Source organism: Amphiura filiformis, chromosome 4 (genome assembly GCF_039555335.1).
Source record: "Amphiura filiformis chromosome 4, Afil_fr2py, whole genome shotgun sequence".
NCBI lineage: Eukaryota > Metazoa > Echinodermata > Ophiuroidea > Amphilepidida > Amphiuridae > Amphiura > Amphiura filiformis.
The window spans coordinates 80527133-80552052 of NC_092631.1; the positions used below are offsets into that span (position 1 = coordinate 80527133).

The following is a 24920-nucleotide window of genomic DNA, read 5'->3' on the forward strand; positions in this document are numbered from 1 at the left end:
TGTCCACAATATCGCAATGAGAGAGAGAAGAAAGTTGAACAAAGTTCTAACTCTCATTGCCGCCGAAAATTCTACCACGTGATGAGAATTTTCACCGCCAAGCTTGTAAAAACCTGGCTCAGATTTCATCGCAGCCGAGTCTGAATCGGACCTCATGCTTTAACCTGGCACTACACATGCTAAGTAGGGTAATCGCAGCCGAGTCTGAATCGGACCTCATGCTTTAACCTGCGCCAGTTGTGATTCAGCCCTGTACAAGTTGACAGGCTTCAATAGTGTTGTTGGGAGACAGGCTCCTTCTAGCTACTGTTGCTACCTGCTATTCTCCATTCTGCAAGTTGCTCTGCATGGCAAGGTTAGTGCATGATTGTCGTGACGTAATTACCACATAGTAACTATAGTGGCGTGGTGGCAGCACTGGAAAAGGATTCCACGCACCTGTGAAACCTACTCTACTGCATCCTAGCACCCTGTGACACTGTCTGGAACTATCTGAATTTAAGCTTACCTAAATTTAAGCTTAAGCATACTTTCTACAGTTAAGCTTACATCACATGTCAAGTCACACACTTCCCAGTGGACAATCAGTCAGTTAGTATTGAACTGTCATAACACTGCCTTGGTTTATTGCAGAGCCCTCACCAGTCTTACAATATGGCTACTAATCGTGCCCCCCAAACAGTGGAGTCTCACAAAGATTGAGACAGTAAACTCCTTTGAGAATTGGAAACAGAACTTACTGTACACATTGTCCCTAGATCAAAACTTCACCCCCTACCTTACTGAAGGACTACAGTGGGGCAACAAGACTAAAACAGCCCCCCAACGTGGCATGATAGATGATGGAGAAGATGTTGACGCACCGTTACGGAAAACAGCGCAACAGAAGTGTGCCACCCTGGATCTCATGCTAGGACAAATCGCTAATTATTGCCCAATCATCGCGCGTAACACCATCATCAAAAACTCCAAATCATTAAACAATATTTGGCAGACAATTAGACTGCACTACGGTTTTCAAAGCACCGGGGGTCACTTTCTTGACTTCACCACCATACAGCTAGAACCAAATAAGCGTCATGAAGATCTCTATCAGCGGCTCATGGCCTTTGTGGAGGACAACCTACTTGTACCAGATGGAGGGATAACACACCATGGTCAGGCTATTGACGAGGATGAAGAGCTTACCCCATCCTTGGAGAACTTTATCGTGCTTACATGGCTACGTTTAATCCACAATGATCTGCCTCGTTTGGTGAAACAACGCTACGGTACCGAACTCCGTTCAAGAACTTTGGCCTCAATCAAACCAGAGATATCTCAAGCCCTGGACTCCCTTCTTGACGAATTACAGACATCAGAGAATGCAAGATCAATGCGCTACAGTACCCGTCCTCAACAGTTTCCCGCCAGGGCGCCTTTGGCGGAAGATCACGCACAGCACCCCAACGACCAAGACCAACTAAGACATGCCCCATATGCAAACAGGTTGGACGCCGGAGTACCAACACTTCCTTAGCGAAAGTGCTCTTATCTACCTGACAAAGATAAAAAGTTTATCTTACGTGCCCGCCAAGTAGCCAACATTTTTGAAGATGATGAAGAAGAAGCCTCCGATGTCACATGTGCGTACGTGGAACAAAACATACAAGATCAACCACTCTCAGAAATACCAACTACACATCGTGTCCAAGTTCGCCAGTCACCATACTTTAATGCCTTCCACAAGCATCATTCAGTCAGAGTTACACTTGATAGTGGAGCAGAGGGCAACCTCATTCGTGAAAGTACAACAAAATCCTTGAACGCCAACATTCGTAAAAGCACTCAATCGGCACACCAAGCTGATGGCTCGTCACCGTTAAGTGTTGTTGGTGAAACTACCGTGACCTTCACTGGGATGGACATGACTTCCATTTTGAGGGTTTGGTAGTTGAGAACTTAGATGTTGATGTATTGGCTGGCATTCCTTTCATGGAGGTTAATGACATCACAATCAGACCTGCTAAACACGAGATCATTCTCGCCGATGGAACTACATGGTTATATGGATCTCGGCTCACTACTGACAAGCCTAATCACCAGAGTGTGCGACGTGCCCATGTGTTACGAGCCCCTTCAGGAACCACAACCATTTGGCCAGGTGACTTTGTTGAGATTGAGCTACCACAAGAAGTGTCACCTCATGACTGTACCTATGCCCTGGAGCCACGCACCGACACCCACATTGCCAAGACCCTCGCAGCAAACCGGATATGGCCCAATCCTACTATAGTGCAAAGCATTGCAGGGAAAATCCGTGTCCCTAATCTCACCAATGAGCCCCTAACCCTCAAACGCCAAGAACACTTTGGTCAAATCCGTTCCGTTTACATCCCAGAAGCCAGAGAAACCCTACCTGTAAGACAAAGTGGTGCTACAAAGATCCAACCAACTCAGCCTTTTTCTGTATCTGTCTCGGTGGATCCGGACAACACACTCAGTTCAAGATCAGATGAAGTTCCGCACCCTTTTAGAGGAGTATTATGAGGTCTTCAATCCTTTATTTCCTGGCTACAATGGCTCAGCAGGTCCCTTCAAAGCTGTTGTCAATATGGGGCCGGGTCCAGCCACCACAGCGAAAGGGTAGACTCCCACAGTATGCACCGGACAAGCTCCAAGCACTCCAACACAAATTTGACGACCTGGAGAAACAAGGTGTGTTTGCTCGTCCAGAGGACATCGGCGTAACGGTGGAGTACCTCAACCCCTCATTCTTAATAAAGAAACCCAGCGGCGGTTTTCGGCTGGTAACCGCTTTTGCAGAGGTTGGCTGTTATAGCAAGCCGCAGCCATCTCTCATGCCAGACGTCGACTCTACTCTCCGCAACATTGCGAGATGGAGGTATCTCATTGCAACTGACCTCACAAGTGCATTCTATCAGATCCCTTTGTCTCGGGCATCAATGAAGTACTGCGGGTAGCTACACCCTACCGCTGAATACGTGTGTACACCAGATCAGCTATGGGAATGCCTGGTTCGGAAACGGCACTGGAAGAGCTCATGTGTCGTGTACTTGGTGATCTTCTTGAAAAGGGAGTTGTTACCAAGCTCGCCGACGACCTGTACTGTGGAGGCAACACAGTCGAAGAGCTACTCCATAACTGGCGGTTAGTACTCCATCAAGGCTCCCGCTAGCCTTCAAAAACTCTGCGTCCGATAGGACGCACAACTGTAAAACCTGGTCGGGAATGTGCGTCCCACAAAATTTTTGTGCGTCCGTACATGTATGTTTTATGTGTTGGGCAACAGGGAATACAATTTTACAAAACACCCGATTCCCGGTATTGCATCGCATTACGTCGCAGTTTGATGCAAATATTTGACAATTTCCTTTCAGATTCCTGATGAGATTTTAAAGATTTGTGTAAATATTATTGTCAATAACAAATTACGTGAATGCAAACTTGCTGACAATGTACGATAGTTTAGAAAGTTGTATTTTCAAAAGCTTATCACGTCTTACTGCCGTAAGAATTCTCATTCATTGACTGGTGACCTCGACCCGGAAGTGTTGCAAAATGGGAGTGGTTAGGTCAAGAACTCGTTTACTGATTGGTCCATTGGTTATGAATATTAATTAAGCTTTATTAGGAGAATTAGGAGTGATCAGTCAACGTAATTTTCACGATTTTTATGATGATGAAGTTGGTAAGCTTATAATCACTAATTTTTGGGCTGAATCAACTTGCGTCCGACTGGACACAACGGGTTGAAGAAATTTGTTGATCATTGCGTCCAGCAATGCAAAAATGCGTCTGGACGCAAGAATTCGCGTCCAGCGGGAGCCTTGTACTCCATGCCCTGTACAAATGCAGCCTCCGTCTTTCTGCCTCCAAGACTATCATTTGTCCTAAAAGTACGATGATCCTGGGGTGGATATGGTCCAGTGGCACTCTTCGGGCTAGTCCCCACAAAGTTGCGACCCTCAGCACATGTTCCACTCCAAGCAATGTACGTGGTCTTCGATCCTTCATAGGTGCTTTTAAAGTACTGGCTCGTGTGATCCCCAACTGTACCCAGCTCCTCAGCCCACTTGATAATGCCATCGCTGGTCTCCAGTCAAAGGACAAGATACCATGGACAGATGAACTCAATACAGCTTTCAGAACTGCCCAGACAGCTCTCACCTCATCCCATACCATCACCCTTCCACGCCCAGATGACCAATTGTGGATTGTTACAGATGGTTCTGTCAAGAAACACAGTATTGGATCAACTCTGTATGTTACTCGCAATGATAAACCACTCCTCGCTGGATTCTTCAGTGCCAAGCTTTGTGGTCGTCAACCTACATGGCTACCCTGTGAAGTTGAAGCCCTTTCAATAGCAGCCTCTACCAAGCACTTCAGCCCTTTGCTCATTCAGTCTCATCACCATGCGTGTATCCTCACAGACAGCAAACCATGTGTTCAAGCCTACGGGAAGCTTTGTCGTGGAGAATTCTCCACAAGCCCACGGGTTTCAACATTTCTGTCTACCGTCAGTCGCTATCAAGCATCTGTACGCCACCTTGCTGGGTCTGCCAACATTCCCTCCGATTTTGCAAGCCGCAATGCCCCTGATTGCACCGAACCAGTGTGTCAGATCTGTAACTTTGTGAAACGAGAGGAAGAATCCACAGTTCTCTGTATATCTACCCAAGACATTATGTCTGGACATGCCCGCCTCCGCTTACCAGTAGACCAGCCTGGACAAATATCCAGCAGGAGTGCTCGATATGCGACGATGTCATGCACATCTCACACAGGGCACAAGACCGTCTAAGAAAGCAACCAATGTGAAAGATGTCAAACGATATCTTCAGGTAGCTTCAGTCGCCAAGGATGGTTTACTAGTTGTTCACCGTGATCAGCCATTGTCACCTACGCGTGAGTGCATCATTGTCCCCCGCCAAGTTCTCAGTGGCTTATTAACAGCACTTCATATTCAACTTGATCATCCCACACGACACCAACTTCGCTCAGTCACACAGCGCCACTTTTATGCCCTGGATCTGGATAAAACCATTGACCAAGTCACATCAGGCTGTCACCATTGTGCATCCCTCAGCAACATACCCCAGTCACTCCTGACCCAGTCGACAGGTGACCCTCCAGAAACTGTTGGTGTATCCTTCGCTGCTGATGTCATACGACGCAGTCGTCAGTGCATCCTTGTACTCCGTGAAACCTCCACATCTTTCACCACGCCTTGTATTATTGATAATGAACGCCATGACACTCTCCGGGGTGCTTTAATTCGCCTGTGCATTGAACTGCGCCCACTAGATGGTCCCCAGCTGTTATTCGCTGAATCCGGCCCCTGGCTTTGTACGCCTTGCTCAGGACAATCTCCTCAAACAGCACCGACTGACCATTGAGATAGGCCGCATCAAGAATGTCAATAAAACCCAGTTGCTGAGAAGGCTATTCGGGAACTAGAAGATGAGTTGATTCGCCTCGACCCATTGGGTGGCCCCATAACGGACCTCACCCTTTCAATCGCCACTGCCAACTTAAATGCCCGCATTAGGTCACATGGTCTTTCTGCACGAGAGATGTGGTACCAACGTGATCAGTTCAGCAATCAACAAATCCCCATTTGTGACCAGCAGCTCATTCAGTCACAACATCAGCTCCGCAAGTCTAATCACCCATACAGCGAGCGCTCGAAGACTCCCCACAAACAGCCTGTCGTTTCCTCACCAATTGATGTTGGTGATCTTGTGTACCTTAAAACTGACCATGATAAATCATGTGCCAGAAATCGGTATTTGGTTACTTCAGTTGACAGTACCTGGTGTAATGTGCGCAAGTTCATAGGCTCACAGTTAAGGAATGCCTCATATCGCGTTAAGAAGTCTGAATGCTACACAGTTCCATATCAGCAAGAGCACACACCACATCCTCGACCAGGTCGCCTTTATTCATATGGTACTGGTAGCGATGATGATGACCCTGTGGACAAGAGTCCACAGCCACCGGTTCCTCCTCTCATCCCACTTGAGCTTTCTACCCCTGCATCTAATGATATAAACAGCGAGCAGAGCATTCAGCCTGCAGAGTCTAGCACAGACATGCATGAGCTTCATTCCCAGAGTCCTCCCATAGCATCAGCAGATAGTCCTTCAACAACTTTAGTCGATGCTGATCCTCCTTCAACGCCAACAGATACCGGTCTTGCAATCAATGGCCCCAGACGTTCTGAGCGTCACCGCAAGCCACCACCACACCTCCAGGACTTTGTGGTGGATTATTAAAGCAGTCCACAGCAATTATTTGAACTCTATGAGTATGAGAGTCATCTTGTAAATATTTTACCCTTTGAAGTGTTCCAGTACTTTACACACAGTTGTGTTCTGCTGATTGCGTTATTTTTGACTTTTGAATTTGACAATTGGAAGTTTCCATCGTGTTATGAATTAATTTATTCTGAACTGTTATCGCGTTAGTTCTTCATTAACTTTTATCATGGTCACCATGATGAACTCAAGACAAGACAAGGGAAGAAGAAATCAAGAAGAAAAGTGGCCACGCCAGTTGTGATTCAGCCCTGTACAAGTTGACAGGCTTCAATAGTGTTGTTGGGAGACAGGCTCCTTCTAGCTACTGTTGCTACCTGCTATTCTCCATTCTGCAAGTTGCTCTGCATGGCAAGGTTAGTGCATGATTGTCGTGACGTAATTACCACATAGTAACTATAGTGGCGCTGGTAGTACACATGCTAAGTAGGGTAATCGCAGCCGAGTCTGAATCGGACCTCATGCTTTAACCTGGCACTACACATGCTAAGTAGGGTTATCGCAGCCGAGTCTGAATCGGACCTCATGCTTTAACCTGGTAGTACACATGCTAAGTAGGGTAATCGCAGCCGAGTCTGAATCATGCTTTAACCTGGTAGTACACATGCTAAGTAGGGTAATCGCAGCCGAGTCTGAATCGGACCTCATGCTTTAACCTGGCACTACACATGCTAAGTAGGGTTATCGCAGCCGAGTCTGAATCGAACCTCATGCTTGAACCTGGCACTACACATGCTAAGTAGGGTTATCGCAGCCGAGTCTGAATCGGACCTCATGCTTGAACCTGGCACTACACATGCTAAGTAGGGTTATCGCAGCCGAGTCTGAATCGAACCTCATGCTTGAACCTGGCACTACACATGTACATGCTAAGTAGAGTAAAGAAGGAACATGTATGTTGTGGAAAGTGATGTACAACTACAAATAGTTTTCAGAATTACTGTACATTGTATTTGCTGCTGCTCCATTACACACCCCAGGGGTATTGTATTTTCCAAAAAAAAGTGTTATAAATCTTCATAAGTAAAACCATTATTTGCAAGATCTGCCATCATAACCAGCCATACATGTACGCATGCTTGACATATCAACATGCACAACAGCTCCAAATTTTTACCTGCGTTCTTGTGATTACTGGAACATACCAAAATGTGGCATTAGGATCACTTTTATCTGATAGACCCTGCATCTGTGCACTATCTGTAATGGCAATTGATTTAAAAAATTGATATTTTTATTTTAAAAAGTTTAACCAGGCACCTAACCACAAGCAGTGCATCAAAAATGAAGGCCATTCCAAGCTATTTTGAGAAGGCAACTAATGTCAGAAAAAGAAGGCAAACTTCTAATATTATTCACCTGGTTGACAAACAAACACAATGCATGCTTACAGAGCTCACCATACAATGTAGTTCTACTTTCATGCTCTTTTGCTTTCTGGTTCTGTTCTGTTTCTGGTTTTATACAGTTCAACACCCCAAGTGGGGAAAAGTGAACCGGTTGCAGTGTGTGTGCTTTTTGTAGCTTTATTACTTGAACAGCTGCTGTAGCTGAGCTTTGAATGCGATTGGGTCAGATATATTGTGTCTAATCTGGTAGTGAGTTCCACTCCGTAACGGATTGTGGTATGAAGGAATATTTGTAGCAGTCCTTGGATGGTTGTGGTTGAATAAATGACTTGCTGTGCGAATTGCGGGTGAAGCGCGTTACCGGGTGCAGTAGGGTTCGAACTGGGACGGCTTGGTAACCTTCATGTGCTTTCTGGAATAGACTTAGACGAGATATCTTCCGCCTGGTAGCAAGTAGCGGCCAGTCCAGGTCTTGTAGCATTTCGGTGACACTGCTGCGCTTGTCGTAGTTGTAGTATATAGGCCTACATTTTTTTGTACTATCCAGAGAGGTTCCGTAGCAACCAATATTTTTCCAGTTCTGTTACCTTAATATACTATCCAGAGAGGTTGCGTCAGCACCACATGCTGCGCTTGATATTGACATGAATCTAGGCCACAGACTGTGGCTACGTACAATGTGATGTGATCAAGCAAAATCAGTCGGAAGTCGGAAATATTGATTTTGAGATATAGTCAAACAAAGGGAATAATTTCTTTTATATAACGCATACAAAGTTTCTTGTCATTTGATTGGCCAATTACTATTGATTATTTCTGCTATTTTTAGCGGCCAGCTGGAAAAGGACTATTGACTCAGCGCCCGTGCAATAGTCATTTTTCCATTGCACTGACGCGGATCTACCATAGCAACGCTGACAGATGCACGAGTGTATAGCGTGAGGTTTCCACCTCGACTCGCCAATTATAGGTACGGGTGTTGCTTCTAAAATTAATATACTTTTAGATAATTTTTAATTTATTTTGTTTTCCTGGTGATTTATAAAATTAAGTGGAAGAAAGGGAACTTAAATATGTATGTAAGTTATATAAAACAAAAATTGAATGTTTTTATTCGTTCAATGGAAAGAACATTTCCATTTGAATGGTGAAATATGAACTGTTCCATTCAACTCAGCATGGAACAGTCCATATTTCACCTCATGGAATTTTTTCCATTAAAATCATAAACATTCAATATTTGTGTATACTCTTTCCTATCCTACATGTACATGTATTGTGGGGAAATTGGAAACCTTCAATTGCTCATGTCTGTGGAACAATTTGTCCAATTTCAATGGGGTTTTCTGCAAAATGTAGCTTTGCTTTATGAAATACATCAAAGTAGAAAAATGAAAATTGAATATGCTTGACTTCAAGACTGATTTTGCTTGATCACACCTACGGGTACATTTAGGCCAAGTAAAATAAATAATGTGTTTCGATCTCGTCCGGATTTTAAAAAAAGTCTACAGGTGGTTCCAACATGGAGTCAAAGAAGCTGTTCACAAAAAAAGCTAACCAAGTATCTCTCAACAAAGACATGGGTCGGTTCAAACTTCTAGGAGTTTACAACTACAAGTCTGTTATCAGGTCAAAGGTCAAAAAGATCATGACCTGATACAGTCACTCACTCACTCATGAAAGATGGAGTACCATCTGAAAATCCAGAGGTAAGAATTATTTCCTTGTGTTTGGATCAAAAGTTTTGTAAATTTCAGATTTTATCTTTCATTTTAATTTCATTTCATTTAAAAAATTGAATTTAGAAACATGTATTTCCAGCATATCCTGCTTTAATAACCGAGTGATGGGGATCACAATCTTCCTGGGAAGGAATGGGAGTTCATTACACTCCTGTGCAACCGGTGTTCAACAGGAAACTGTATGTTACCATGGTTACCAAAACATGAGAATATTTGTAATCAGTCACATGACTTTGTTTTGTTGTTACTTTAAATCACCTTGAACTTATCCCTGGTTTAGTGTGTCACCAGTTGAGCATTTTCTAAGAGTGAAAAATTAAAAATTGAATTTATGATGATGTTATATTGTTGACAAGTTTTATTTTTTGTTACAAGTTGACACTTTATTTTAATTATCTTTGTTTACCTGTGTACATTTTCCTTGCTTTGCTAATTTTGAACTACGTACTTTGGTTGTTAATTTGTAATGGGCTTTTGTACATAGCCATGCATATAAAAAAACATGTAATATTTGTGCCTATTTATTTTTGCAGAACCTGTGTCGAGCACAAAAATTAATCTTCCATAAAATTTCCATTTTTAAAATATGTGACTCAATGGGTTTCTCTGCAATGATCCAGGTTGGTGATTCACCTGACAGGCAGAAAAATGTTATAAAATGATAAATTGAAAAATTACTGGGAAAAAATATTAAAATTTTCCAAAGTTCTGAAGTTGAAGAAAAAGAATAAGTTTATCCCCACATACATGTGTAAAAGTACAATGTATGACATTTTGTAAATGAGCAGTGAGTTAAAAAAACAACAACTATATTTAAAAAAAATTATATTGTTTTTAAAAACATCATTGCTGCAATATTTTGGTTGTTTTTAGATATAGTTTTTAATATCCAGTGTCATCAATCTTGTAATTTTAATCTGTTGTATGGGTAAATTTTATATTGTATATTTTATGTATGTGCATTTTCCTTTTTTAGTTGTAAAGCGCAATGGGGCATCTGTGATGCAAATTGCGCTGTAGAAATATTGGTTTATTATTAGGCCAAATAAAAAAATAAACATGTTTCACGTCCCCTCCCGCTTCCTTTTTGGAGGTTTCTTCAACTATTTTTTTATTTTTTGAAATTCAGTTATAACTTTTCATAAAATATGTCTAGGAAGTAGAGATGCTTTCTATAGCCTTGCTAATATACAAGAAACACTTTTGGAAGGTTTTGAGATAATTAGAGGGGGCCTACCTTCAGAACAAATAATAAAAAGAGGCCTCCTCCTTTTTCCAGGCATTATTGTGTAAAAAACAGCTCTAATTATGGGTATTTACACCGATTTTGAGATAAAAAATAAAAAATAAAAAGCCCCCTCCTCCTCCTTTTTTTCAAAAATCCGGACGTGAAACATGTTTTTTATTTTACTTGGCCTTATTATTATTAACAGATCAGACCAAAATTACAAATCTTCAGGTGTGCAGCACTTAACTTGTAATGTAACTGTTTTACACCATGAGATTGCAATTGTAGTTTCTTGTATTTTTCAATTGTTTTGATGGTAAACATCAAACTCAGAACCGCGGGACAGAATATAACGCAGGCAAGAATCACCAAAAAAAAAAAAAAAGCGCAGTGATTTACTTGCGCTACGCACAGGCACAACACCTAGAGACGTTGATCCACAAGCCTCGGCACACTTTACAGAAGAATACAGGGAGACCTCAGCACACTTTACAGAAGAATGCCTCAGCACACTTTACATGTACAGAAGAATACAGGGAGACCTCAGCACGTACACTTCACAGAAGACTACTTCACAAATTCTGGTACGTATGTGTACACAACGCCGTGTACAAAGTATATATCTAGTCAACATCAACGGCACCATACATCATACATAAAAAACATCAGGGAAACAATATAAAAGTTCTGCTATGTACATGTACTCGTATTATTAATTGCACTAGTTTTTGACAACAAGCAAAGTGGCACTTCCTAAAATGTCTTCCTTTCTGGGCTAAATTATGACCAATTGCATTTTTATGCATTAATTTGTGAAATACCAGTGCCAACATGTAGTGATTTTCAAATTTTGTGCGCCTGGTGCAAATTAAGACACCACTGGATGGTGGGTGGGTGTACATTTCCATCCCAATGTTCAATTGTTTCTTATAATATTTGATCACCCTATAACCTGATCTACATAACTTGATTTTATCCTCTAAAAGCGTGATCTTTATTTGCTAAGAAGTGATCTCTCTTTGTAATGTTTGCAGACTATTTTCGAATTTTATACTGATGAGAATGTGATTCTAGGTCCTATAGTGTACAATAACAACAACAACAAAATTGATGGCTTTGAGAAAGCCATTAGATTTCTGGCAAAACTGTCACTGCAGAAAAACGTAAGATTTTCATTTGGTCTTGACAAATCCAATATAGTTGGTGTACCGGTACAACACAGATACCGTACGTCATGCAATGCAAGTTTGCAGATCTTTTAAAACAATTTGTTGATAATTAATTCACTGTATACATGATTGAGAGGATTAAAATCACAAATTGTTGTGTTATCTGTGTTTGTTGATGTTGACATAGACTTTAAACTTGGCTTGTTATCCTAATTTCAAAGGTCACTAGGTGAGAACATGACCCCAATGGAACCCTCATCCATATAAGAAACATAATGTGTGAGTTGTTTTCTTTTACCTAGTGACTGACTGAAAAAAAAAGTATGCAGTTTAAAAAGTGAATTCAGTAAGGGTACATGAACTTTTTTTTTTTTTTTTTGAGAAAATCTAGGGCTGTCTATAATATTTTCCCAGGGGCAAGGTTGATCAGTCAGAAAAGTATTTCTCCCCTTCCCGAAATCATTACACATATTACCCAGGCTGGGTAAAAAGCTGATACATTTTAAAATTTCACTAAGTGTATCTAGTGCACCTCAGGAACCAGGACTGCCTGGTACCCATTGGTATACTACATATATTGGCCACTATACAGGTAACACAACTTCTAAGTTCCCCCTAATACTTTTGAAAATAAGTCGAAAAATATTTTACGAAATGTAAAAATGTAAAAAGATATGTATAGCCCTGTTTGTTTTACCCCTGTGGACCAATTTATAGCGCCACACATCATTAAGTGCTCAGTCACAATGGTCAATTATGTAAGAAAAGAGGCCGTTTTAAAAGTTGCACCTGAGCCCATAGCAGTCAGGTTTTCTGTATTAGGGATTCAATCATGTGTCACCGTTGTTCATCATCGATTATCAGCGGTGCGTCTCAGTTGCTTATGTGGTTTACTTCACGAGGACAGCTTTAGCTTTAGCTGCCCTCGCGAAATAAAACCACGCGAGACTACGAGACGCATCGTTGTTACTCGATGATGAACAATGGCGAAACAGTATCGAATCCCTTTCAACAATGAAAACAAGCTAACGGTCGTCTAATTCACACGATTATTTCATGAGGAATGACCAGTTTAGTCATTGTCACTAAACACAAGATGATCGATGCTTTCCTGATGATAGCAGCAAAAGAACTACAGAATAAAAGAGCAGTATTTAGCCGCTTCCTCCAAAATAATGAAAACATCATGTAGCGCACACAAGTTCCAAGTATGGCAAATTTCTGACGTCAGATCGCAGATATCGCGCTTCCAATAACTTGCGTTCACAGATACGCTACTGGCAAATTATGGATTCATCACGGATTAACAACGATTGGCGCCTGTAAAAAGGTATAGGAAAAATTGTTGAACAAACACATGAATAGGCCTGGCCTGCTGAATTGTTTGAGAGTTGACTCCTATGGACTCAAATGCAACTTTTTTAAACACAGTTTAAAACGGGCTCTTTTTTTTACAATGAACCATTGTGACTGAACGCAATGACGTGTGACGCTATAATTTGTTCCATAGGTGTAAAACAAATAAGGCTACACATGTCTTTTTACAAGTTTGCATTTTATCAAATATTTTTCGATTTATTTAAAAAAAGTATTTAGGGGGAACTTACAACTTGTGCTATGGGTTCAGGTGCAACTTTTAAAACGGCCTCTTTTCTTACATAATTAACCATTGTGACTGAACGCAATGAAGTGTGACGCTATAAATTGGTCCACATGGGTAAAACAAAGAGGGCTATACATACCTTTTTAAAATTTTACATTTTACAAAATATTTTTCGACTTATTATAAAAATTATTAGGGGGGAACTTAGAAGTTGTGTTACCTGTATATATAAAGGCACCTCCTAATAATTTTGACTTCAAATCAGACCTCGAATTACAATTTTTAAGGAAAACACTTTGTGCATTTAATGTGGCAAACTAACATGCACATATATCAAAGACAACATGCACTCCATGCACATGCACAATCAGCTAATTATTGATTAAAAATCAATACAACATTCATGTGTAAACTTTCGCCCATTCATGTCATACTCAGTCAACATGCAACACATGCAGTGCCTTCAGGGAAAAACAGGCAAACTGGTTCCCAATGCGCGCGCAGTATTCACATCACACACTAAATGATACACGAATAACACGATCCAGCGCAAAGTAGGGTATTCACAATTGAGAGCAATACAGGGACTCCTCTGGGGGAAGTTGTCTTGTTTGAATGTAGTCACATACATATTCCCCACGGTATTAAAAATGTTAATACAGAAGTTGAGACTAAAGCTTACGAAGTACGGAGGTTAGAACTTTACAACTTAAATATTTTCAGGTTGTTTGTGGAAAATAATACACCATTGCAAAGTTGTAAACAATCTAAATGTCTCATGCAATAGCAAACTTCTAAATTAAAATTAGTTGAAATTTGCATACTAATCAATAAGCAAGAAGGGATAGTTGCGTGCATGTGTGCACCCGAGTAATTTAAGGTCTGCTTCAAATCGAAAAAATGGGCAGGGCACCCACAATATTTGTATCATACACTGTACCGTACATATACATGTAGGCTTACGGTCCCCTTACCTTTTAAAGTAGCAAGATATTAAATTAATTGTTCATGCTTCTGTCACACTACACCGAATAGGTCTTCCGTACAAGAAACGGATGGTATTTTAGTAAATCCGTTGTTGTTCGTCAATGATCGCTTTTATGTTCTTTTTATGTCCTGCTATCATCCGCCAAATGCGCTTTCGTGTTAGGTGATGTTCGTTAAGTCCGCCGGCATGCACAAAACTTGAACGGAGTGTACCGAATACACATGTTCGGTATTTATCCGATGTGTGTTCGTATGGTGCTGAATATTGCCGAGTTTGTTCGCTCTCCTTTCGCTCATGTTCGTTCTTTGTTCGCTGCACTCGCCCGTGTTCGCTGCAAATACGCTCCTGTGAGGCCTTCACCACCGGATAGCATATTTTTGCATTCGGTGATGTACGCTGACCCAGACCGTGTTAGTGTCACACTACACGGATCGGTCTTCCGTATAAGAAACGGATGGTATTTTAGCAAATCCGTTAGTGTTCGTCAATGTTCGTTTTATGTTCTTCATATGTCCTGCTATTATCCGCCAAATGCGCTTCGTGTTAGGTGATGTTTGTTTAGTCCGTCGACGATATGCTTTCAAGTTTTGTGCATGCACAAAACTTGAACGGAGTGTGCCGAATACACATGTTCGGAAGTTGTCCGATGTGTGTTCGTGACAGTTCTGTATATATACCCTGGGTTTGTTCGTTATTCTTTCGCTTATATACCGCAGGTGTTTGCAAGGTTTCGCAGGCGCTTGTGCCGGATGTAGGCCTATGGCGAACATGTGCATCAATCATGGGGGGGGGGGGGGGGGGGGGTTTCTGAAGGGTGTGTGACGCAATATCATATTTCCCCCAGTACTTTAGTGACTGACAAGTAGAAAAAAGGGGGAAAGGAGAGAAAAAAGAAAAGAAAGTGAGAAAAATTGAAGAGAGAAGAGAAGAGAAAAAGTTAAATTGCATGTAATTTAGTAGGCCTATGCATGTAAGTAGTATTGAGCATGTTGAGGGAGGGGTACTTTCTGAAGGGTAGAGGACGCAATATCAAATTCCTACCAGTTTTAGTGATTGAAAGAAAAAAGAAGAGAAAACATGGAAAAGGTTAAATTGTATGTTATTGAGTAGGCCCAGGATAGTATATAGTAAGCCCAAGTTTAGGCCTGTGATTATTATAGGCAGTGCTTTAAATGTCGCTCCTTGGCCCAAAAGCCTGTGAAAATTACTGCCGTCCCGTCGATATGTAGGGCCCGTGACATTTTGTCACCAAAATCAGTATTTAAGACGGGCTTAGGTCTATTACTGACTTTAACATATCAATCCATGCATGCTTTACCTGAAATTACGAGTCTGAAGTCTTATATCTTAAAATGTCAGTGGATCAGTGTAACATTTTAAATTTTGCAAATTCAGTTCGGGCCTTCTTTGTTTTTTGTTTAAGGCAATAATAGTGTAAAAATGATGCACCAAAAACAATTATCCAAATTTTCCATTTTTAAAACTAAATTTTACACAATAGGCCCAGGCCTAATAGGCCCTACAGTCCCCATGCAAATGGCTTCAATAATTGGACCTATATTTTGAAAAATGGACAAGTCTTCCTTTTTGCTTCTGCTATGGACATCCACGTGTTATTTTTAAAACAATTGTTTATATTATACAATAATTGTGAAAACTTTTCAATGGCTTCAATTAGGCTTTCGTTTCACCAATTTGCGGCTGTTTCAAACTAAAATAGTACCCAATAATAGTGCTAAAATTGATCCAAAAATGACAAATGGCTTCAATTGGGCCTTCATTGTCCAAAGGTTTCTCACCTCTATTGCCCCCGGACGCCGGTTGCCCTGATATATCAGATTTGTAGCCCTTTTGTCCTTATTAGCCAATATTTGACCATTTTCGCCAAAGTTTTCCTCTTAAAAAGTTGTCTTTCTCCACTTTGTTCACCCTCTGAAAAAGTGCTTGCTACGTCCACTGTCTCTAAGGGGTCAAAACCCTCTCAAACACCCTCTCCTCCCCACTTTTCAGATAGGGTGGACGTCCCTGTTGGTGCCACATGCCACGGATTCGCCGGTTATTTGTCGGACGTTGAACGATTGAATATAAAACGCCTGCAGGATTATTAGCGGCCACAACGTATAGAGAGACGAACGGAATCGGATCCCAAAATCCGGACATTTGTCGGACGTTGACCCCCAAAGCCGGTTATTTGTCGGACGTTGAACGATCGAATATAAGACGCCTGCAGGATTATTAGCGCCACAACGCATAGAGAAACGAACGGAATCGGACCCCAAATCCTGTCATTTGTCGGACGTTGAACGATCGGATATAAGACGCCTGCAGGGTTATTAGCGGCCACAACGCATAGAGAGACGAACGGAATCGGACCCAAAATCCCACCGAATCTTCTGCCGGACTGGTGATTTTTCCACCGAATAAAATATTTTTGTATTCGGTGATGTACGTTAATCCAGTCCGTCGTAATGTGACAGACCTATCATGATTTTATACTGCTTTGAACAGATTATATTTTTTCCTTATAATGAATTTGCTGATTCAAACAATTTGCACACTTAATAGTAGGCATGTCCACTAAAAATTGAAGTACTTTTAAATTGATTCAGACCTAACTTATTGGCTGGGAATTGATGAAAGAAACATTTTGGCGTTTAAATAATCTTAATCGGACGTTTCATTCCAGAGATATGGCCTTTTGAGTGTTACGGTTTTATATAGGGCTGCTAGAACATGTTAAAAAGTTAAAGTCCAAAAAGGATTACTAACAGAAAGTGTAATTTTAAGGTACTTTTTCTTAATGTATTTATTAACTAGCGTTATCTGGAACATTATATTTGCTTATAACAACATGAAAATAAGATCATCCTAAAAATTTAATCGATTTTGTTGACATACAACAAAAAATATAAGACCTCAAAACCCATGGTTTGTTTGGTGAAACCGCAAGCATGATCATAGATGGCCGCCATGGAAAATATCTCCATAGAGGAGATGAACAATAAGTGCATTATTTCAAATGAATGGCGGTAGTCTTAAACATTGTTCAATCTTTTACGGTCAGCACATTTTATCTTCAAAAATTATTATATTTCATCATGGCATAAGTTTGGTAACATTAATCACTACCAATTTTGAGAAATTTGCTCCAACTCAAAGGTTATCTTTACTACATTGAGCAATACACTGTGTGCATGGAAGCCATGATGGTCCCCGGTTTTTATACTCCCTATGAAATGGACATGGTAGTAAGAAGTGCACGGGGAAGTGCATGATTTGAGATGGGCAGCGGTAGGCTTAAACATTCTTAAATTTCTTAACATCCTACACATTTTGTCTTCATAAATAGTTAAATTTTATGAGTATGTAAGTTTGCTTGTCTGATTCACTCCAAATTCGGAGATAATTGCGCTTGAACACCTGATGCACGGAATGGTGTCACTTCAACCTGTTGTAGTTCTCATCTCATTAAATTTTTCATTAAAAAAAGTTGATCTCTTCATGCAGGAAGGTCCTCTCTATTTACTGACCAAACAGGAAAAAGTTTGGTGAATGTTTTCTGGTGGAATCAGGAATTTCTTGAAACACCCTGATATAGGCCTACATTTGGATCAAAACAAGTATGTACGCCCATTTAACATGCCTGGGATTTCTTGTATCGATCAGTTTCTCCATAGACAATACGTGTGTGAGTGCACGCACACAGTAAATGAAAAAGCGTTCTAGTGGAAACTGTATTGAGAGTGGGCATCCCTATTAATAGCATCTCTAGGCCTGTGTGGTTAAAAAAAAACAAACTTGATTGCAATGTGAATTATAAATTTATCAAAATTTATTTTATCAGTATATTTTACAATTATTATTTGTTCATTTGTTACAAATTAAATTTATTATTCATTTTTGTGTAAAATTGCAATTGCAGAGGATTGACAATACATCATAAAATGGTGAGGCCCCTAATTAATATTTGTGTAATTTCCCCGACCCCAAAGCCTTATCTACCCCTAGCTTGAAGAAAGTGTTTCCAATTAAGTATAAATGCAATGATACCGGTAACCAAGAACTTAAAGTTTCATTAACAATTTCAGAAACAAAGTAAGGAAACAAATTATAAGAAAAATAAGAGAAATATTTGAAAATCTCCAAAAATTGGGGAGGGCATCATGTAGTTAAGGGATGGGGTATGAACGTTTGGACAGTATTTATTGTGGGACATTAGAGCACATCAGACATATCGAATTGCATTCTGAATACGAAGAATGTCCTTCTGATATCAAATAATTTTGCAAACAGAGGAAGGGGCTTACGCATCATACACTGGAACATGGAAATATTCAAACATTACAACTAGCGCACAAGATCAAATTAATGATGCTTAATCGTTATTCTTTTATTAGAGTCACGCGGTAGCTTGACCAGCAAGTTTTAAAAAAACGACTGATAAAGAAGAATAAACAGATGCACCGCGGGACTATATTTACACGAAACAAAACGCTATTGTTCTATGATATTTTTCGCTGGGTACAAAATATATCTAAAACCATGCTAAATCTTATTTACTGTCCAAAGTGTAATATTTTAATAACTCATTAATTCAAAAAGTTACACTAATCTTACAGTCAATCAGATTGTTTGATAATAAACAAACATTCTTGCTTCATTTCACGCGGTATTAAATAGCCAAAATTAGTGGCAAATTATAGCTAATCATACTGATATCCAGAATCTTTCGACACTGCTACAGCCATACATGGCTTTCACTGTCGCACTACTTTTTGAGATTCACTTCCAAATATACCCTAGCATTTTCCTGGATACCCTCCATACAAATTCTGGATCCCATTCGCCAAAAAATCAAGTTTTTCACAATTCTTTTATTCTTTTCGGACCACAGCATACATTCATATTAATAAATACTCCACTTTTACACGGCGTTATATCGAGACGTCACCGTGGCGAAGCGGTTAAGGCCATGGACTTCTAATCCATTTATGATTTTTTGCTCAAGTTCGAAACTTCCCACCACTTTTTTTTTCAATGTTTTATTAACCAATTTATTGTCATGAATCAAGAATAACACCATTTTGAACACCCATTGCTATGGTGCTATTATTTTTTTTTTCATCAAACAAACAATTTATCAGTGGCTCTGTTCACAGCTCAGACTGAAATTATATTTGGAATAAATATTATAAATTGTCACAAATTAAAATCACAATCCGCGAAAGATCGCCAACAACTGCCGCTAAATGTTGATATCCAACTAGATTTCCCCACAGGGCTATAAAGAACCACAAACCGCTAAATTTGGATATCCAACTAGGTTGCCCCGCAGGGCTACAAAGAATCACACACCACGAAATATTGATATATCCAACAAGCTTAAATTATAAATTAGCTCCCGATAGAGGGCAGGGCTTGATAAGGGAAATTCAAATCACAAACCGCGAAAGATCGCCGACAACTGCCTTTTAATAGGGATATATCCAACTAGATTGCCCCGCAGGGCTACAAAGAACCACAAACCGCGAAATTTGGATATCCAACCAGATTGCCCGTAGGCCTATCGATTATAAAGAACCACAAACCGCGAAATATGGATATCCAACAAATTAAGACCACAAACCGCGAAAGATCGCCAACAACTGCCGCTCAATATTGATATCCAACTAGATTGCCCCGCAGGGCTATAAAGAACCACAAATCGCGAAATTTGGATATGCAATTATTGCCCCACAGGGCTTCAAAGAACCACACACCACGAAATATGGATATCCAACAAGCTCAAACTATAAATTAGCTCCCGATAGAGGACAGGCCTTGATGAGGTAAATTAAAACCACAAACCACAAAAGATCGCTGATAACCACTGCTTAATAGGGATATCCAACTAGATTGCACCGCAGGGCTACAAAGAACCACAAACCGCAAAATTTGGATATCCAACTAGATTGCGAACGATTATAAAGAACCACAAGCCGTGAAATATGGATATCCAACAAATTAAGACCACAAACCGCGAAAAGATCAACAACAACTGCCGCTCAATATTGATATCCAACTAAATTGCCCGCCAAGCAGGGCTATAAAGAACCACAAACCGCGAAATTGGATAGCCAAGTAAATTGCCCGAGGGCTACAAAGAACCACAAACATTAAAACACGATTATCTTGTCTAGTCGGGGCGTTTAGACGCTTATGCGCATTTATCAGTTCCGACTTGAAGTAGGCCTAAATCGGACTTACTCTCTGTGCCTCTCTGGCATTGTCAACATTGGGTGTGTGTTGTTCATAATTTACATTTTCTTTACATATTTACGCTGCCTTGAATAATTAAAGTGTCTTAAAATGTATATTAACATTACAGTCACGCTGTGATTTGAGCAAGTTTTAAAAATAAACGACTGATAAAGTTTTGTTTAATTTATTTTTATTGTCATGAATCAAGAATAGCAATCTCAAACATCAATTTTTCGTTTTATTCGTTTTATGGAGCACTTCGTAACCTGATTACTTTCCAAGCTTGGAGCTGATTGGCTACATTCATAAAAAGAAAAGAAATCTACCAAAAAAACGTTGACAACGTAAAGAAATCAGCAAGTTTAAAAAACCCACCTCGCTCACTTTTTGAAACTTGGTCCCATTTTGAACACCAACAGCAAATCAGTGTTTTTATTTTATTTCAACAGAATACAGCGTTTCTAACAAACAAGATTACAGGCCTACTTGTTATTCGTTTAATTCAATCATTAATCATGATTATTATAAAACAAAACACAATAGGATATTGGTTATATTGGTTTACCATACAAGAACAAGATAATAACCTTTCAGGTCGGTTTAGAAAGCTTACAAATTAATATCGCATTTGCACATTAAAGATACATAACACTTCTAGAAATGTTTTCAATTTATATAAATATGATAAAGTTTAAATCAGTACCTTTTACAAATGGGACCAAGTTTCAAAAAGTGAGCCGAGGTGGGTTTTTTTTAAACTTGCTGATTTCTTTACGTTGTCAACGTTTTTTTGGTAGATATCAGTATACAGGGGAAAGAAGAATTACGCATCGCACACTAAAAAAAAAAAAAAAAAAAAAAAAGCGCAGTGATTTATAGTGCGCTACGCACAGGCACAACGCCTAGACGTTGATCCACAAGCCTCAGCACACTTTACAGGTTGTCGCTGACCACTACGGCCCCACATCATTCCACAAACCATTAAACAACAATTCAGGGACTTTGCTGCTTAAGAGCGCACACCCTAGACATTCCACAAATAACCATCGCAACCAGGATCAGCTCCCCGAGTTTCGTACGGGTTATAACGAGACAAATTAGCAGTGAGTTCCTTGTCCAAGGGAATTTCAAGCTAACTCAATGTTTCCATGTGAGCGTATAGGCACCGCCGGGGTTCGAACCCGCAACCTCTCGCACCATAGTCGAACGCCTTATCGATTGAGCTAACTTGACTCTAGCACATTTAAACATTTCAAATGGAAACATAACATGCATAGGCAGATATACCAGAGACATACACTTTAAGAATATATCATTAGATTTATAAAATTTACTTCGAGGACTGTTATATATCAAAAATGTGTAAAATATCAAATTTTAATAATTTGTCATAAAATTGGTATTATAGGCCTAATCGTGAATTTCAAAAAATGAAAATTATTTGATATCACTCAGAAAGACATTCTTGAATCTCCGTATTCAGAATGCAATTCGATATGTCTGATGATGTGCTCTCATGTCCCACAAAAAATACTTAAGATGATCAAAGTGAGAAAGTATCAAATTAAGGGGGTACTACACCCCTGGCCAATTTTGTGCCTATTTTTGAATTTTTCTCAAAAATTATAGCGCATTGGTTACAGGTAAGATATATTATAGGGGTAAAGACTAGTGTCTGACCGATCATGTCCTTAACTGAATCGGCCGATTGGCCGATCAATTCCCTCTTTGATCTGCCGATTCGATCACCGATCACCGATTACCAATGCCCCAATTGTAAACAATGGCTGCCATCGCCTGGAGTACATTTCACCTGTATGTTGAAAGGGTGCTACATGTAGTACGCAAAGTATTTAACCATAATTATGTATGCTCTGAGCACAAAAAACACACTCCCGTATTCATTTAAAATACTTAATTTGACCATGATTATTCTAAGTTCAATTTACCTTTTCCCCCTGATGTCCGAGTCCGTCTAATCATTCGACGCCCCATTTTAATATTGTGTTTACGCCCAAGTCAGTGTGAGTTCTGCACACGCGGCCGTAGCTCTCTCCAATCTGACACGCACATGTTTAACCCGAAAGTAACTACAATTACGTACGGCGTACGTACATGAGTGTGAGTTTTGCACACGGCCCGTAGCTCTCACCAATCTGACACGCACATGTTTAATCCGAAGTAACTACAATTACGCACGGCGACGATATGTAGATGCGGGAATTACGTGATTATCTTAGCTGCGTGCCTGAATCAGTGAATCCCGCATGATTATAGGTTTATCGCCTACAAAGCTTGTTTTTTGCTCAATTTCGCTTGATTTAACTTGTCTAATTCAAGAAACATACCAATAAATGAATACTTGTTAAGCTTCAACAATTACTTTCATGATATTGGGTGATCGGTGCATTACATCGGCGGATGAAGGAAAAATCGGCCGATGCAGATCACTAGGTACGATAAGCTAATAATCGGTCCGATTCGGAAGCTACCGATCTGATCGGTCAGTCTCTAGTAAAGACTACAACTACTGCACTGAAAATTCAGCAACTCAAGGCAAGTAGTTATTGATTTGGTTTTCCCTCATTTTTGGCTATTAGTATAACTCCACAACTGTTGTCTGTGCTGAAATACAATTTCCAGTGCAGTAGTTGTAGTCCTTGCCCCTAATCTTACTTGTCACCAATGCGCTATAATTTTTGAGAAAAATGCAAAAATAGGCACAAAATTGGGCAGGGGTGTAGTACCCCTTAATGTACTGAAAAATTATGTCATTTTTAAACAGAGAAAATATCAAATAAAAATATTTTGCAATTCTCAATTTTGGATGCGGTCGAGGGAAATAAACTAAAAATCAATTGTAAATAAACTAAAAATCAATTGTGAAGAGCCATTTGATATAGGCCTACAATGTATTGTATCTGTTATTTGATGTTGGATATGGTATCTATCATATATATATTTCAATGTCAATGATATTTCTAAGACAAAAAATAGAAAGAATATTAATGACCTGATGAAATTTTAAAAATTATTTTAAAAAACAACCAAAAACAAAACAAAACATGAACATGGATAGGCATATTACTATTAATACTTATGCAGTCTTTGAAAAAAAAAAAATCAGAACATGTTTTACAACAAGTATTACTCTCACAGTGCACATTTCATACACAACACATGATATTATGTATGGAAATAATTATCATAATTTATCCATTGCAGCTTATAAATTTGTACGCATAGGCCAAAGGGCACAAAGACTTCACATCATGGTTGACTGATCATCCAGGGGACGCTTCATCACAAAAGTAATAACGATTGATGACAAGCCTGAGGCTGAACATTGTTTTTGTGAATGCTATATAAATGGAGCAACCTCTTTGTTCCTGTGTTCTTTGTTTCACACTCACACAGCTAATACTAACCCAGCATGCTGGACCTGTGGTAAAAGCCGGGGGTAAAAGTTGAACAGGGAAAGAATCCTATCAACTGATGTATTATCTAAAGCATGAAAGGTTATCCAGGTGAAGTGATAGTGACCAGTGCATTGGTCAAACTAATTTAAGCTTAACTAAAAAACTTGAATGTGTTGCTGACATGACATGAATTACACTGATCATTTTTATCAATGCACTGACTGAGCTGGGATTTTCTGTGTTGCAATCGTTACTTTATGTGCATTGAATCACACAAAATTGCGCACATAGTTTTTACAAGCATATGTCGAGCAACTAGCAAGAAAGCTACGCTCATGCATTTATGAACCATGATATTGCCAATTATGTAACTGAGCTCTGCCCTGTGGCCATATTAAATTTCATGTACCGGATGTATAACTTGTTTTTGGACCAAATCTCTTGTCTTTATGCATATAGAAAACATTTCTTACCATAATTTACAGTCTTCTGATGATAGAAACAAGATCACTCTTCTTCTATAAAGATGAAATGGACGGCATAAAGGCGTGTTAATCCCCTCACAAAATATTCGCTATGCTCAAAACTTTCAGGAACTGGTCAGCTGAATCAGCCGTCAATCATGTGATAAAATGTAAACACTGCCGAGGGTTGACATTCCTGAAAGAAATGAAAACGCCGATCAGAGAGGGCTCACTGCACGCGAAACAACCTGCAAGCAACTGAATTTTATTCGTGTGAACAACGCAAAGGGGTTGGGACATGATGAAGCTCATTTTGTGCATTTTCTTAAATTCTGAAAGAACTTAACCAAATTTTAACTGTTACAAACCCTGCTCCAGCAATACAGTGAGCT

General features: G+C 39.8%; 1 protein-coding gene across 2 annotated transcripts in view; it reads right to left on the bottom strand.

The window, feature by feature from the left end:
• LOC140151494 (ras-related protein Rab-32-like) overlaps positions 1–24683 on the bottom strand; it is a 42547-nt gene extending 17864 nt beyond the window's left edge. Inside the window, exons 1-2 of one of the 2 annotated variants that reach the window (XM_072173850.1) lie at positions 24538–24683; positions 7441–7523 (exon numbers count right to left, since the gene is read on the bottom strand). In XM_072173850.1, the coding sequence (XP_072029951.1) occupies positions 7441–7512 (72 nt within the window). In that variant the 5' untranslated portion in view covers positions 7513–7523; positions 24538–24683. The remainder of the gene's footprint in view (positions 1–7440; positions 7524–24537) is intronic. The other variant, XM_072173851.1, reaches the window with a different exon arrangement.
• Positions 24684–24920: the final 237 nt, after the last annotated feature.